Source organism: Homarus americanus, unplaced genomic scaffold, assembly GCF_018991925.1.
Source record: "Homarus americanus isolate GMGI-L3 unplaced genomic scaffold, GMGI_Hamer_2.0 scaffold23578, whole genome shotgun sequence".
Taxonomy (NCBI): Eukaryota; Metazoa; Arthropoda; class Malacostraca; order Decapoda; family Nephropidae; genus Homarus; species Homarus americanus.
The window spans coordinates 7,772,501-7,788,689 of record NW_024733231.1 but is presented as its reverse complement, the minus strand read 5'-3'; the positions used below and the strand labels follow the sequence as shown (position 1 = coordinate 7,788,689).

Genomic DNA, 16,189 nt, shown 5'->3' with positions numbered 1-16,189 from the left:
GACAGCAACATAAGTAAATTTGCTGATGACACTAAAAGAGGGCGTGTAATTAAATTTGACGAGGCCTCCACAAAACTACAAGAAGACCTAAGCAAATTTTTTGAATGGTTTGAAAAATAGGAGATGAAATTCAATGTGAACAAATGTAAAGTACTCAGTATAGGAGATGTAAACCGAGTAACCGGATACCAGATGAACAACGATGTTATAGAGAAATCCGACTGTGAGAAAGTTATAGATGTAATGATAAATAGGAATCTTAAGCCAAGTAAACAATGTGTATTTGCTCGAAACAAGGCTAATAAAGTACTTGGGTTAATACAAAGGGGTGTTAGTTACAAGACTAGAGAGGTTATCCTAAAACTATATCTTGCGCTTGTGAGACCTCACTTTGATTATGCAGTTCAATTCTGGTCACCGTATTACAGAATGGATATAGAATCCTTAGAAAGAATTCAGAGGAGAATGACAAGACTAATCCCGGGCATTAGGAGCCTTGAGTACAGAGACAGGTTAAAGCATCTTAATTTGCATTCCCTTGAGAGACGTAGAGCGAGGGGCGACATGATAGAGGTGTATAAATGGAAGTCAGGGCTAAACAAAGGCGATATAACAAAGGTACTCAAACTATCCAACCGGGAGCGAACTCGTAACAATGGTTTTAAATTAGACAAACTTAGATTTCGGCGCGAAATAGGCTACTATTGGTTTGGAAATATAGTGGATGAGTGGAACAAGTTACCAAACATCATCATTAACTCAAATATGCTGGATGGATATATGAGCAATAGGGGTTGGGTGTAAATGGGACTGCCCAGTATGGGCTAATAGGCCCGCTGCAGTTTCCTCCATTCTTTTGTTCTTATTTTCGTGTAAGTTAGGTTAGGTTGGTTTGTTTGGGATGAGAATAGTTTTTTTTTTTTTTTTACTCAAATCTGACCTCCATTTTTTTTTTTGCAAATTAGTGGTGTTTGTTTAAAATGAAAATTAATTTTTTGGCAAAAAAAAACTATTTTGCACACGAAATAAGATTCGAGTAAAACACACCCAAAAAATTCTCATACCAAAACCTGAGGACAGCCAATGGACAAATATTTACCGCACTTTCTAATATAGGAACTCATTTATGTTAATTTCCAGTCATTAGGGATCTTTTGTTCTTCCATACTTCTGCCAAACAGGATATTATGGTCTTGTGAGAGTTTGATCCACAACTCTCTTAATACTCTGAGATGTACACAACCAGGAACTATATTAACCAATAGTTTATATACTTTACTACAGACTCAATTTTCTGATGGAAAGATACAATACAGTTAATCTCCTCAAAACATCTCAGATTTTGAACATGATTTAAGTTGACATTATGTTAATTTTTAGGCCCATAGAGACAATACATGTAGCTATCATCTCTCTACACACACAGGTCCTGAAATACCTATCATGCCAAGTTTGAACACATGATATAACCCCTTAATAGTCATAAACAGTAGTACTTATAGAGCCTTATAGCGATTAATATATAAGGTACAGTGATTTTTTTATGGTCTGGCTATTTATGTACAGAAACATTTATAAATATGATACAAATTCACAATGTATTTGGCAAAATATATACCCGGTATCTACTATAGTGTCACCTCCTGGTCTGTTTACACGAGTAAAAGTAAATTATATTAATTGAAAATAAACCAAGATTCAGTGTCATAATATTCTGCAGCACATACTGTATAGCAGTTGGACATGCACTCAGTTACAACCTTCGTGCTTATTCCAGTGTATGAAGTAACCAAACTGCACGCCATTGGACATGCACTCAGTTACAACCTTCGTGCTTATTCCAGTGTATGAAGTAACCAAACTGCACTCAAACATATCATTCATACTTGATATATAAAGTCTTATTCCCACCTATAGCTGAAAAAACAGTTTGAACATATTTCTCGACTTAAATCTTACAAACTGAGCATAATTGTAAATGCAATATATTCCTATGAGATTGTTTATACCTATACCTCCACACTACACTATGCTGATCCTTGCCTCATGACCTAAATCTATAATCTGGTCCCATATAATGGTCTAAGTCACTCGACCACTAATCAAGGAAGCCAGGCAGCCCCTGTTACTGTCTGTACAGAGGAAGTGCTTATGAATGATAGTGATCAATATGTCTGTGGAGTAGTGACACACACAGACCCACACACATCCACACATGTACCCACATACACCAAGAAGTGCTTCAGGGTGGATAAGGAGAGATAGGCCTCTTCTAAAAGGCTTTATTCAATAATGAACTTCAGCACAAAGAAAAATAATAAGGCACAGAAGGCCTCACCACACGCTACATACAAACTAAAATACCCTTCCTCCTTTCTGTGGCCTGGATACAAACAATACTACCAGGTATGTGCACGTGTGTGACTTAAAAGTAATGACATTTGTACATAATTTTCTCAAGATCTATTCTGTTTGCATGAATGTGTAAATTTCCATTACATTACAAAAGTTAAACTACCATGACTGTACTACATAATAACTTGTACTAGTGTTTGTAGTATATCACTGTAATTCACTTCTTCAGTATGATGCCAACTTGAGTACAAATAATTAGCCCAGTTCAGAAATTACCTTAACCTTTTAAATACAATAATTAATCCCTTGGGTAAGATATCTACAACCTTTCAGCACAAAAACCCATTCCTTGAGTGTGATACAGTAACATTGTATTCAGGGTCTAAGTCACTTTACTCAGTGGATATTTACTTACTGAATGGGTTAAGACTGTCCTCAAAGGGTTAAGACTGTCCTCAAAGGGTTAAGACTGTCCTCAAAGGGTTAAGACTGTCCTCAAAGGGTTAAATCACACCTAGGTAATCTACTTTTCATTTCCTCATTACTTTTGACAGTATAAGAGGAGATACTTTTCAAGATTAAATTGATTGATTGTCTTAACACCGTGCATCAGAAAATTATACCAATATTCACATGAACTACATTAATCTTTTATCTATGAAACAAAATGGTGGTCCCCAACCAGTGCTCATTGTTATTTTCATATTGTAAGTGTCTCATTAAACTGCAGGATTGTGTTAATTTTCACAGATTACATCAAACAGGGTTTTAATTTCATCTTCAACTAATCACTTCCATTCACACTTTTTACTGTACTTGTTTCACCATCCATCTCTGTTTTTTTTTCATCACTACACAACCTTTTATGTGGAGAGCTTCTAGTGACAATGTGTATCTAAATACTGTACTACTGGTCTGACTCTTCCCTTCCAGTCCTCCATCTTCTCAGTACATTATCCCTTCAACTTCATCCAGGTCTGGAACACTACCCATCATGCCACAATGTAAACTAAATACCTACTGTACATAACAAATTACATTACTTTTAACAATTATATATGTACATTTATAACCAAAAGAACTGTGTGCTTATTCCATATACTGTACAATGTGAATCATATGGTTTCTTATGACTCAACTTTATCATGGCCTCCAGAACACTAATAAATATAACTACTGTACTGTACACTTATCACTATATAGTGCAGTTATTCCTTCTCTCAAAACACATCTCAGGTGATATTGGAACAATTTCTAACTAGTTTCTGTTTGTGTTGTGCATTTTGTCTTATATTAATGGTTTATAGACACACATTGTGCAGGGAGACATGATGGAAGCCACCATGGTCTGGCAGACAACAGTAATGGAAGTACAGTACAGTATACAGTACTGTACATACAGGTATACACAATATGAAAATATCTTGAGTAATGTTGGAGGTGTGTCAGTGAGAGTAGTCAAGTGGAAAGGTTTCCTTGAAACACAGCTGGTGGCTCACTTGGCGAGTGATGAGGGAAACTTTTGTCGTCCTTCACAATGCTTCTGGGTCCTGGCAGAGGTCTCTGTGGGTGAAAATATAATCATCTCGTTCATGAATATATGACGACCAGGTAATTATATGCAGTACTGTCCAAGTTTTATTGAAGAACAGTTATGTACATACATCGGCTTAACTCCCCAAAGTAAGGATGGAAGATTCTGATTGAGGGCATTTAGTTATATATCGCAAGATTAACTTACAGTAAAGCCAATGCATAAACTTGCCATCTACATAATAATCAACTCTTACATTTCTTTTTAGAAATGTAAAGTGTTTATGTAAACAAAAAACTATGGTACCACAAAGGCATTTACTGGTACAGCACTAACCTAACATAGAAATTTGTAATATATTTAGTGTAAATTAATTCTTTATGTAGTTTCAGGGTTTCTCAAAATATTTTATGAGGAAAACGGAAATTTAATTAATATATAACATGTAAAAATAATTCACAATCGTTGTTCTATGACCATTTTCCATGCTTGCACGGGTTAGCTGTGAATACCTGATGGCAGCTCTCTATGCTGCAGCCCCTCTTACCAGGTTCTTATTTCTGAGGTAATTTCTCTAATATTATTCTTGGCTCTCCTTCCCTCCACTTTCACACTTCTGCTCCTCTTGACCCAGTTGGTCTCCTTGAACCATCTCAACCAACATTATCTCTGTGCATAACCTCGCCAATACTCTTAATACAGTACCCAGTTGTCCTCTTAGTTCTGAACAGGGTTTCCTATCTTTCAGTATCACATTACACATCCACCTCACCATTCTCCTTTCAGTAAGCTCAAACCTGCATATTAACTGACCATGTTCCACTGCCCTATAACATCACACTTCTCACACCAGGTCCCCTTGCTGTCAATAAAAGCACCAACTAACAAAATGTAACGTGATCTTAAACACAACAAATACAGGCAACTGTACACATACAGTACACATGTATGTGTTGACTGGGTGGCTTACCATGGCGAGGTCATCTGGCATCTGAAACAAATGAGCATCAGTTCTCTATCTTAGTACATCAGTTAAACCTTTCAGATCAAACAGTAACTAAGCTTACCAGGAAATGAGGCATACATTACAGTAAAAAGCTTAACAGTAGTTATTACAAGCTTAACATTAAGTATAACAAGCTTACAGGTATATATGACTAGTCTACAGCTGAGGATGATAAAATACACTACAGGCAGATATATAAGATTAAAGAGGAGTATGACTAAGCTTAAGAGTCAGTATTATAAGCTTCATGTAGATGTAATTACCATATAAGTGGTTAAAATAAGCTTAAAGAAGAGATTAACTGAGCTTAAAACGTTATACAATAAGCTTACTTGGAGCTAATAGGTGCTAATGTGTAAATATTATATTCTAACAAGTAGGCATAACAATAAGCTTTGAAGTTATTACACACTCATATAATAAGCTTCATGTAATTATTATAAGCTTCATTTTATACTAATTATCATGAGCTTACAGGCAATAAGCTTGAAAGGTATTGGTATGTAATATAAGCCCATAGGAAGTTACATTAAGCTGAAGGAGGGGAAAAAAAGCTTACAGTTGATTATAATCTCACAATAGGAAGATCAGCTTTACATTGAGACTGAAGTAAGCTTAAGGGGCTAGAATATAGGTTCAAAGCTGACATGATACTACTTGAGAGAGAGAGAGAGAGAGAGAGTGAAGCAGGGAGAGAGTGAGAGAGAGAGATTCCCTTATTACATGCCTCTGTCCCCTAAAATCGGCAACACACACACACACGAACTGGCCTCATAAGGAAGAAATACTAAGCTTACAGGTGATAATAATAAACTTAAAGGCGAGTAAAAGAAAGCACATATCAAGCTTACAGGTAGAGTTAGTAATTAAGCTTATTAGATGATTAATTAAAAAGTCTACTATATGGTAATGAATTATAACAGTACTGTATAATATAGTCATAAAAACATTACCGGGTATACTGTACTCTCTCTCTCTCTCTCTCTCTCTCTCTCTCTCTCTCTCTCTGTATACTGTATATCACTTCCCCACCTCAAGTACTTCCTCCACCGATCAACATCCCTACACCATCCTTCCTGACGACTTTACACCTGTGCCATTCATAATAAGTAATCCAATTAGCTACCCCACCCCCCCCTCTCCACCTAGTTCCCTCTCCACATCAAACATCCACCTCATTATATTCATACTTCCAACTCTGAATACATGTAGCATTCTATGACAGACATTTGTACAGTGTATCGGTAATTTATGTTGAACTGGTTTTCTTATATAAGTCTTTTGCTCTACTGTACTGTCATATTAAGTGATGAGTTAATGACTAAAGTAAAATTCCCCCCTCCCCCCCACGCCCTTCTGATGTAGCAAAAGTAGTCCGGTGGGTTTGAGGTGATCCACTATATTTCAGGAACACTCACCATTAAAGCTGACTATGGTATGGTAGCTCTTTCATTCCTCCCACACTCACTAGCACCAGATGCAAGGAATGGGTCTGAGGCCACAAGGTTCTTAGATAGGAGTTAAATCATTTCCTTTTTACCTGTCCTCTCTTCCCTTCATTCTTTCTTTTTTTTCTATCTTTATATTCCCTCCTACACTTACCTTCTCAAACACAGGGAACAAACGTGAGGAAGAGAAGTTCTTGGATTAATGTAGGTCACTCCTGTCTCTCCCTCTTCTCTCCCTCCTTCTTTCTCTCCCTTCTCCCTCCCACACTCACCATCTCAACAGTCCCAGACACATGGAACAGATCCGAGTTGGTGAAGTTCTTGGGCTGCTGTAGGTCAGGGGCGTAAGGATTGGAAGAGAAGGCGTCGATAGTGTTGTTCCCGACGACTCCTGTTGTGGAGGCCTCGAGTGCCATGATCTGGGTCGTCCGAACATGATATGGGAAGTTGCTGTTGGCTGCACTCGGCCGCGTCAGGAACTGTGGAAGATGTGGATGTTAGTGGAAGGTGGTGGTGGTGGTGGTAGAGGTGCTTGTGTGGTGGTAGAGATGGTTGTGTGGTAGTGCTATCCTGAACCAGAAGGGTGTTATACCACCCATCCACCCACAGCCTCACCAGCCGTAACTCACCAGGAAGAACCCGTGGCCCAGGAGAGTTATCCCCAGGTCGACACCATTCACCACCTTCTCCCTCACCCACTTGTCGATCACGTGGTTACTGATTATTATCACCACTGGCCCTGACAAGAACCTGGAAAGATTATAGAGGTCAATTATTGGTCATTACAGGTCAATTATTGGTCATTATAGAGGTCAATTATTGGTCATTATAGAGGTCAATTATTGGTCATTATAGAGATCAATTATTGGTCATTATAGAGATCAATTATTGGTCATTATAGAGGTCAATTATTGTTCATTATAGAGGTCAATTTAGAGGAGGAATAAATAGTATAATTGTGGTATTAATGATAGAAGCATGGGAATTGGCACACTATTAGATAATGTCTTTAAGTAATTTCAGCCACAAGGCCGTTGTATATTATTTCCCTGGGGACCATGGTAGCTATTAAACAAAATGGCCACCAGCTTTTACGAGAGAGTCTACTTCTATGCTATGTTCTTCCACAACTTGCTTATTTCCTCACATGTTACTTTTAGGAAAGGCTGCTGGTTGTTTCCTGGGCTTCTCTGTAATGAGGTTAGGTTAGATGGCAAAAGATGGTGTGACAATTATATATTTTTTTCTATTTCCAGATAGTCACTTAAACTGGAAGGCAATGTCCAAAATATATAAAATATCAGATGAGCCGCAGCCTAGCACATCAGCTGCTACAGAAACTAACTGGGACAAATGTGTGCTATGTCAAAAGTTGTCCAGCACAATCATAACGTAACACAGGAGGAGCATGGCACAAGACACTTGCAGAAAATCTCTTGGGCTTCAAGAAGATAGACTGTTTGCCATGAGTTTTTTTCCCATGCATGGTTATTTCAAGGTGATGATCCACACAGTTTACACTGACGTTCTAGTGTTTGCCATAGCAGCTTTTTATCTCCTCAATATCACTGAGCTTTGGGTTGCCTTTGCCACAGGAAAAGGCTTCAGATACCTCTCAGTCCATGAGATGGCAGGTTCTCTTGGGCCTGAGAAGTGCACAGCCTTGCCTTTTCTTCAAGCATTCAGTGAGTGTGACACTGTCTCTTCCTTTGCTGGCAGGGGCAAGAGGACTGTGTGGGAAGTTTGGATAGCATTTGATGAGGCTACACCAGCATTTGGTGCTTTAGCATCCACTCCTAGCTCTGTTGAGGACCACCTGGGGGTACTGGAGCGCTTTGTTGTGCTCCTCTATGATTGCGCTAACAGTGCAGTAGGGGTGAACGAGGCCCATAAGCAGCTGTTTTCTCAAAAAGGCAGATCTATGGCTGGCCTTCCCCCAACACAAGCTGCACTTTTGGAGTATACTAAGAGAGCTGCCTACCAAGCAGGTTATATCTGGGCACAGATGTTGGTAGCTGTTCCCTCACTTCTATCCTCTGTTGAATGGGGTTGGACACAAAAAGAGGATGGAGGTTGGGAAGTGAAGTGGACAGCTCTTACCGATGTTTCTCATGCCTGCCAGGAACTACTTCATTGTGGTTGCAATAAAGGATGCAGGGGGCAATGTAAATGTGTGAAGGCTGCTCTACAGTGTACTGCTCTTTGCCTGTGTGGAGGCCTATGTGACCGTGAATAGGTCAAGCTTGTACAGTAATGCAAAATAATGAGCTGATTATTGGAGTTTTTCACCTATTCAACATCCAGTTTAATTGTATTCTGTATTTTCTATAACCATAAGTTGACACATTGCAGCCGAGCTGTCCCAATATTTGATTATTAGCCGATTTATGCAGAGATTGTGAGTCATCTTGTTATTTTTGCTGTATGTGCAGTTAATCTAATAACACAACAGTAATGATTTTTTTTTAATATTACACCTTTGCCAGTATGAGTGAGGTGGGAAAGGGTTCGAGAGACTGGACCAGGGTTAAGCTCAAGTCATTTAATGGACAGGTGGCCGGTGTGCCACACCCGATGATGATGATTTGTGATAAAGGCATTCCGGTCCCCTCTGAGGATTCGAACCTATGAGAGATGTCTGTTTTAGTTTAATGTTGAATTATGTTGATTAAAATAAATGTTTTTCCAGGTTTGTGGTGAATGCTGTTCCAAGTTTATGGTGAATGGTGTTGAAGAAAAGTGTTAATGTTATTGAATTTTTGTTGCCTTTGAAAATATTTGCAATTCATAAAGCACAACAATTAAAAATGGCTATCACAGCACTCATAGGACAGATCTGAGATGGCCCTATAGCCCATAATGTTTACCCTGCCCTCCTCTAAACATGTGCCAAATTTCATGCTTCTATCATTAAACCCACAATTCCTAGATATATTTCCCCATCTGCCTGACTAAAAGCTCCATCTCTTAGTCGTGTTTCCTGCACTGCCGTACTACATCTGTCCCCTATGAACAATATTCACATGTACATACTTACCAGAGGGTGTAGAAGATGAAGAAGGGGTAGTAGAAGGCAGCCTTTTCTGGGTAGTGCTTTATGGTGAAGAAGCAGGCATACAGGAACATGAACCAGGCCAGCAACCGTAACACTAGCAGACCATAGCCAGCGGGTGACTCATATAAGTATAACACCTCCCCCGGGTCAAAGATCTGGAAGATAACCCAATGTATTAGTACTGTAACTTTGATGTGGTCACTTAAATCAGGGTGGTGGGGTTCACCTAGTAGTTTTGATGTGATCTATCTCTCTGTAATCTACCTGTCTGTCTCCATTATCTCTCTAAATTCTTAAAGTACAGGTATTCTTAATTTTCTGAGGGTTAAAGAATTTGGGGAATAAACGCTTCCTTGTAATGTCATCTTAATCTGTAAAATCTGTACAAGTTTTCTTCTCTCTTCATGGTTCAAGAATGTTGAGTCCTCCTGTCCCTGATTTTTTAACCAGAGAATATCTCAATTTCAAAATAGTTCCCAATATTAAGGTTCACGATAAGAGTAGAATTACATCTTGGTGCTGTAAATGGTTCTCACATCCAGGGCTCAAGATCTATTAGTAGAACCACCTCTAAAGGTGAAGATTTGTGTGGAAAGTTTTCTCATTATCTTCATAATGTTCTCTATGTAAGACCAAAGACCAGATGATGGATCAAGTAAGTAGGTCAATTTATTTCATCTTTCTGAGGTTTACATACAAAAGGGTTAATAAAGACCGAGAATCTTTTTTCTTCCCACAGAGTGCATCTATGTTTTTAATTTCCATGTGAATGTGGGTTCAACAGGTGTGACACCCAGTTATAACATATATAAGACTCGACCTTCAACACAGAGAGTGGCTGGCACCACACCCAACTGCCTTCCACTTCCCACACTGTGAGTTAGGTACTGTACTATACCCCTGTTGCAGCTGGGTTGACCAGGAGCTCCCCACTCGGTTACCAGCTGTGGGACTCAAACTAAGATGAAGATTAATAACCCAATGACATCATGTACAGTATCTGAATAATATCTATTGAACCATAGGCTATAAACTATCCTCCAAGTTTTCATAATTTGTCTAGTCCTCATTAACCAAGGAGTCACCCATGATTTGGACAGACCTGTCATTTTTTGCTATGGATCCAATAATAACTAAATAATGCAGTTACAAGGTTAAGGGGAACACGTACCCGCTGCTCGTAGATGAAGAGAGCGACATAGGTGGCACAGTAGAGACACATGAAGGTGGTGAGGCGCACGGCAGAGTTCTGACGCAGCCGACCCCTAGTGATGTTAAAGCCTTTACCCATCAGCAGCAACACTAACACCATCATCACCGTACTCAGTGTGTGTAGTAGACGACCTGAGACCAAACAATCAGTGTAAACAAAAGGTTCCTATCTAGACAATGGAATAAAATTAAATACTTTTACTACAGTATTGTTAGAGAGTGAGCTTCAGTAAAGTTATTCACCAATATAATTAGAATTACTGTATAGTTAAACATGGTCATGCAACATCAAATTGATAAGAAAAATTATACAGTACAGTTTTCATTTTTATACAGTGACCTGGGGACTCAAGGCGTTGGTGTGTGTGTGTTCCTACTTGTTATCTCAGCCTTTTCTCTCATTTCTCTCCTTTTCTGAATATCTCCCATGACCACTTCCTCTCTTCCTTAAGGATTTTTCCCTTAATTCACTCAATACATATGAGGATGGAGAAAAGATATAGAGATATGTGTTGTCATATATAAATACAGCATATGCTCGCATTTATATATACACCCACCTCTAGTTTTACGCGGGGGTTACGTTCTTGAAAACCACCGCTTAATTTAAAAACGCGTAAAGTAAACATAATTTTCCCATAAGAATACATGTAAATGGTACAGGTTAGGAGAACCATCATAGACCACACAGGGTATGAACAGTGCTCTCACTTAAACCAAGCACGCGGCCAACCTCCGACACACGCTCTCCTCTCTGAAGGCGGGTGATCACATTTAATTTCATATCCATTACGATTATTTTTCGTGCCTTTTTAGCTTTAGGCGCCCCAGAGGAGGCAGATAAACATTTTCCAGACATGCTCAATGGGGGAAAACAGAGTTTAACACTAAAAAGGTACGTGATAAATACACAATGCAAATGAGAGCACAGAGAAAGTAGTGCTGGTGTGACCTGAGAAAGTGATACGCAGGAAGCTTGCTGGACGTGGTCACAGTTGTTGGACAGAATACTTCATTATCATCATTATCTTCATCATTAGTAGTAATAATCTTTATTATTACATTATAATAATAATAATAATAATAATATTAAAATCATTGATGTTGATATGACTGCGGCTTTATAGTAATAACTTACAGGCACCTCACCAGGCATCACACGCGACTCCACTGCCAGGCGACCAGGTGAATATGCACGGCAAATTTAAACTGTGTTGAGGGCGTTATTTCAAAAATAGGTGCTTGTCAATTACGGTAGCTTTTGGTATTAATTAAACAATCGCGTTATTTCAAAAATTCTTAAATCAAACGAGCGTAAAATGCAAGTTACCTGTAATGTACAGTACAGTCACCCAAAAAACTATCTGTACAAAATTATGTTGAGAAAATATGACACAACACACGAAGGATTTTGACAACCCTACCGCGAGTGAGATAGTTTGTCGAGTGACTGTACATATGTGTATGCATGTATACAAGTCCTGTATGCAAATCTGAATTCATATCATAAACATGTATATTCAATACTATACATGTGTTCTAATCCATCTTTCCCCATTACCCAACTTATGGATTTTACTTTTATCCATACTACAATACTGTACTCTCCTTTGCTCTCCTCCTTATCCTTACCTAGAAGTTTACTGAAGGGCAGACCGACGCCATCAAAACCATATCTAGCGTAGTGGAGACTTAGGAAGACCAGACCGAATATTTGTGCCATTATGGCCACCATGTATAAGCGGTACGTTGTGTGGAACAGCTGACGGCTTTTGAGTTCAGCTGTAGCAAAATACAGATCAGTTGTACTTAAGTCACGGTGAAGGGAAACAGCTGGGATTGTTATGTCATAAATGGGAAAAAGTCATGGTAATCAGGTCAGAACTGGGGATATTGCTAGGATGGTTAGGAGAGGATTGGGGACAAGTCGGGGCAATTGAGCCATCTTTGGAACTACCTGTATAGTATTTACCAGTGACACACTTAGGATGATCAGGTCAGGTTAGAGACAGTCAGGCAAGTTGAGTCAGAGGTGGAGTCAAGTGGGATGATCAGGTCAGGGTAAGGTTATAATTAGGACAATCAGGTCAAAATTGAGAATATAACCAGCACAATCAGATCAGTTTTAGGGGTCAGATTGAAGGCAGTGTCAAGCGCTGGGATAAAGACAGGGTGATAAATATGCATACTAAAAATTTCACTCTAAAACAAATACACAAATATTACCTTTATGAACACTTTAAAAAAATAAACAAAATAACACAAGCATATTTTAATCTACAGCCACCAATAAGACATAAAGGTAAAGGAATACTTTTCAAAACTACAAAGTAAAGAATAAAAAAAAAAAAATAGCCTTATAAAAATAGTATTAATCTAATCTTTTATGTAGAATTTCATTATTAAATAGAACCCAACGACACATGGTTTGATTTAAAGGTTCAATTACTGTCATATTTAAGACACTTTTCTACGTATAGTAATAGAAGGAAAATATATGAGATCAATATAATTAAGAGGAATATTTCTAAACAAGTGGTTAGTGTGTCCAGTAATAACATGTGACTAAGGATTAACTTATAAAGTACAGAGGCATAGAGTAGAGGAGGCATAGAGTAAAGGAGGCATAGAGCACAGAGGCATAGAGTAGAGGAGGCATAGAGTAGAGGAGGCATAAAGTAGAGGAGGCATTGAGTAGAGGCATAGAGTACAAGAGGCAGTGAGTAAAGGAGGCACAGAGTACAGAGACGTAGAGGAGGCATAGAATAAAGAAGGCATAGAGTACAGAGGCATAGAGTAGAGGAGGCATAGAGTAGAGGAGGCATAAAGTAGAGGAGGCATTGAGTAGAGGCATAGAGTACAAGAGGATAGTCACTAACTGTTCCCAGGGTCCTGATGTATGGCTAGGAATGTTGGTCCCTCACCTATGGCTAAATGACCTGAATTATGGCACAGGTCCAAGCCTATGACCAGAGCTAGGGCCCCTAACCTATGACCAGAGCTAGGACCCCAACCTATGGCCAGAGCTAGACCCCTAACCTATGACCAGAGCTAGGACCCCTAACTATGGCCAGAGCTAGACCTCAACTGCCCAGAGCTAGGACCCCTAACCTTGGCCAGAGCAAGGACCCCAACCTATGCCCAGAGCTAGGACCCCTAACCTATGACCAGAGCTAGACCCCCTAACCTATGACCAGAGCTAGGACCCCCAACCTATGGCCAGAGCTAGGGACCCCTAACCTTGGCCAGAGCTAGACCCCCTAACCTATGACCAGAGCTAGGACCCCTAACCATGGACCAGAGCTAGGACCAACCTATGACCAGAGCTAGGACCCCCAGGTCCAGAGCTAGGACCCCTAACCTTGACCAGAGCTAGGACCCCTAACCTATGACCAGAGCTGGGACCCCTAACCTATGACCAGAGCTAGGACCCCTAACCTATGACCAGAGCTAGGACCCCTAACCTATGGCCAGAGCTAGGACCCCTAACCTATGGCCAGAGCTAGGACCCCTAACCTATGCCAGAGCTAGGACCCCCTAACCCATGACCAGAGCTAGACCCCTAACCTATGACCAGAGCTAGACCCCAAACCTATGGCCAGAGCTAGGACCCCTAACCTATGAGGCCAGAGCTAGACCCCCTAACCTATGCCCAGAGCCAGGACCCCTAACCTGTACAGAGCTAGACCCCAACCTATGGCCAGAGCTAGGACCCCTAACCTATGACCAGAGCTAGACCCCTAACCTATGACCAGAGCTAGACCCCCCTAACCTATGACCAGAGCTAGGACCCCCTAACCTATGACCAGTGCTAGGGCCCCAACCTATGACCAGAGCTAGACCCCTAACCTATGACCAGAGCTAGACCCCTAACCTATGACCAGAGCTAGGACCCCTAACCTATGACCAGAGCTAGGACCCCTAACCTTGGCTAGAGCTAGGACCCCCAAACCTATGGACCAGAGCTAAGGCCCCTAACCCATGACCAGAGCTAACCCTAACCTATGACCAGAGCTAGGACTAACCTATGACCAGAGCTATCGCCCCTAACCTAAGGCCAAGTAGTGCTAATCTGTATGGGCCATTGAACATGCAAATAGACCACTAAATATGACTATGGACCCTGAACTATGGCCCTAGGTGCATTAAATCCTGTTTGGTAAAGCTGACCTGAGGCAAGGAGTGAGAGGAAGAGGATCCCCAGTTGTAGGATAAGAGCCGTAAGGTCCGTCCGTAGGATATCTGAAACACAACTTCAACCATACAGTATATATAACGGGCCATTATATCGAGGCCCATTAGATATGAAACCTATATATAATGAACTATATGGGGAGTATAGTCCATTATATCGAGGCCCATTAGATATGAAACCTATATATAATGGACTATATGGTATATAGTCCATTATATCGAGGCCCATTAGATATGAAACCTATATATAATGGACTATATGGGGGTATAGTCCATTATATCAAGGCCCATTAGATACAATAAAATCCCCATATAAGGAACAATATAGAAACCATAATCCATTATATCAAGGCCCATTAGATACAATAATCCCTATATGAACAATATAGACCATGGTCCATTATATCAAGGCCCATTAGATACAAAACCCCATATAAGGAACAGTATAAGAGACCATAGTCCATTATATCAAGACCCATTAGATACAAAACCTATATAAGAAAATATAAGAGACCATAGTCCATTATATCAAGACCCATTAGATACAAAACCCCATATAGGAACAATATAAGAGACCAGTCCATTATATCAAGGCCCATTAGATACAAACCCCCATATAAGGAACAATATAGAAGACCATAGTCCATTATATCAAGGCCAAGTAGATACAAACCCCCATATAAGGAACAACATAGGAGACCATAGTCCATTACAAAGACCCATTAGATACAAAAACCCCATATAGAACAATATAAGAGACCATAGTCCATTATATCAAGACCCATTAGATACAAAACCCCCATATAAGGAACAATATAGGAGACCATAGTCCATTACATCAAGACCCATTAGATACAAACCCCTATATAAGGAACAATATAAGAGACCATAGTCCATTACATCAGACCCATTAGATACAAAAACCCCATATAAGGAACAATATAAGAGACCATAGTCCATTATATCAAGACCCAGATACAAAACCCCCATATAAGGAATACAATAGGAGACCATAGTCCATTACATCAAGACCCATTAGATACAAAACCTATATAAGAAATATAAGAGACCATAGTCCATTATATCAAGACCCATTAGATACAAAACCCCCATATAAGGAACAATATAGGAGACCATAGTCCATTACATCAAGACCCATTAGATACAAAACCCTATATAAGGAACAATATAAGACCATAGTCCATTATATCAAGGCCCATTAGATAAAACCCCCATATAAGGAACAATATAGGAGACCATAGTCCATTATATCAAGGCCAAGTAGATACAAAAACCCCAATATAAGGAACAATATAAGAGACCATAGTCCATTATATCAAGGCCCATTAGATACAAAAACCCCATATAAGGAACAATATAAGAGA

At 39.6% G+C, this 16,189-nt stretch overlaps 1 protein-coding gene across 3 annotated transcripts in view; it reads right to left on the bottom strand.

The window, feature by feature from the left end:
• Positions 1–1,045: 1,045 nt before the first annotated feature.
• Positions 1,046–16,189, bottom strand: part of LOC121869678 (transmembrane protein 145-like) — a 29,878-nt gene continuing 14,734 nt past the window's right edge. The window contains exons 6-13 of one of the 3 annotated variants that reach the window (XM_042371221.1): positions 14,781–14,852; positions 12,243–12,392; positions 10,570–10,742; positions 9,381–9,553; positions 6,973–7,093; positions 6,616–6,822; positions 4,860–4,880; positions 1,046–3,918 (exon numbers count right to left, since the gene is read on the bottom strand). In XM_042371221.1, the coding sequence (XP_042227155.1) occupies positions 3,814–3,918; positions 4,860–4,880; positions 6,616–6,822; positions 6,973–7,093; positions 9,381–9,553; positions 10,570–10,742; positions 12,243–12,392; positions 14,781–14,852 (1,022 nt within the window). In that variant the 3' untranslated portion in view covers positions 1,046–3,813. The remainder of the gene's footprint in view (positions 3,919–4,859; positions 4,881–6,615; positions 6,823–6,972; positions 7,094–9,380; positions 9,554–10,569; positions 10,743–12,242; positions 12,393–14,780; positions 14,853–16,189) is intronic. The other 2 variants (XM_042371223.1, XM_042371222.1) reach the window with 2 other exon arrangements.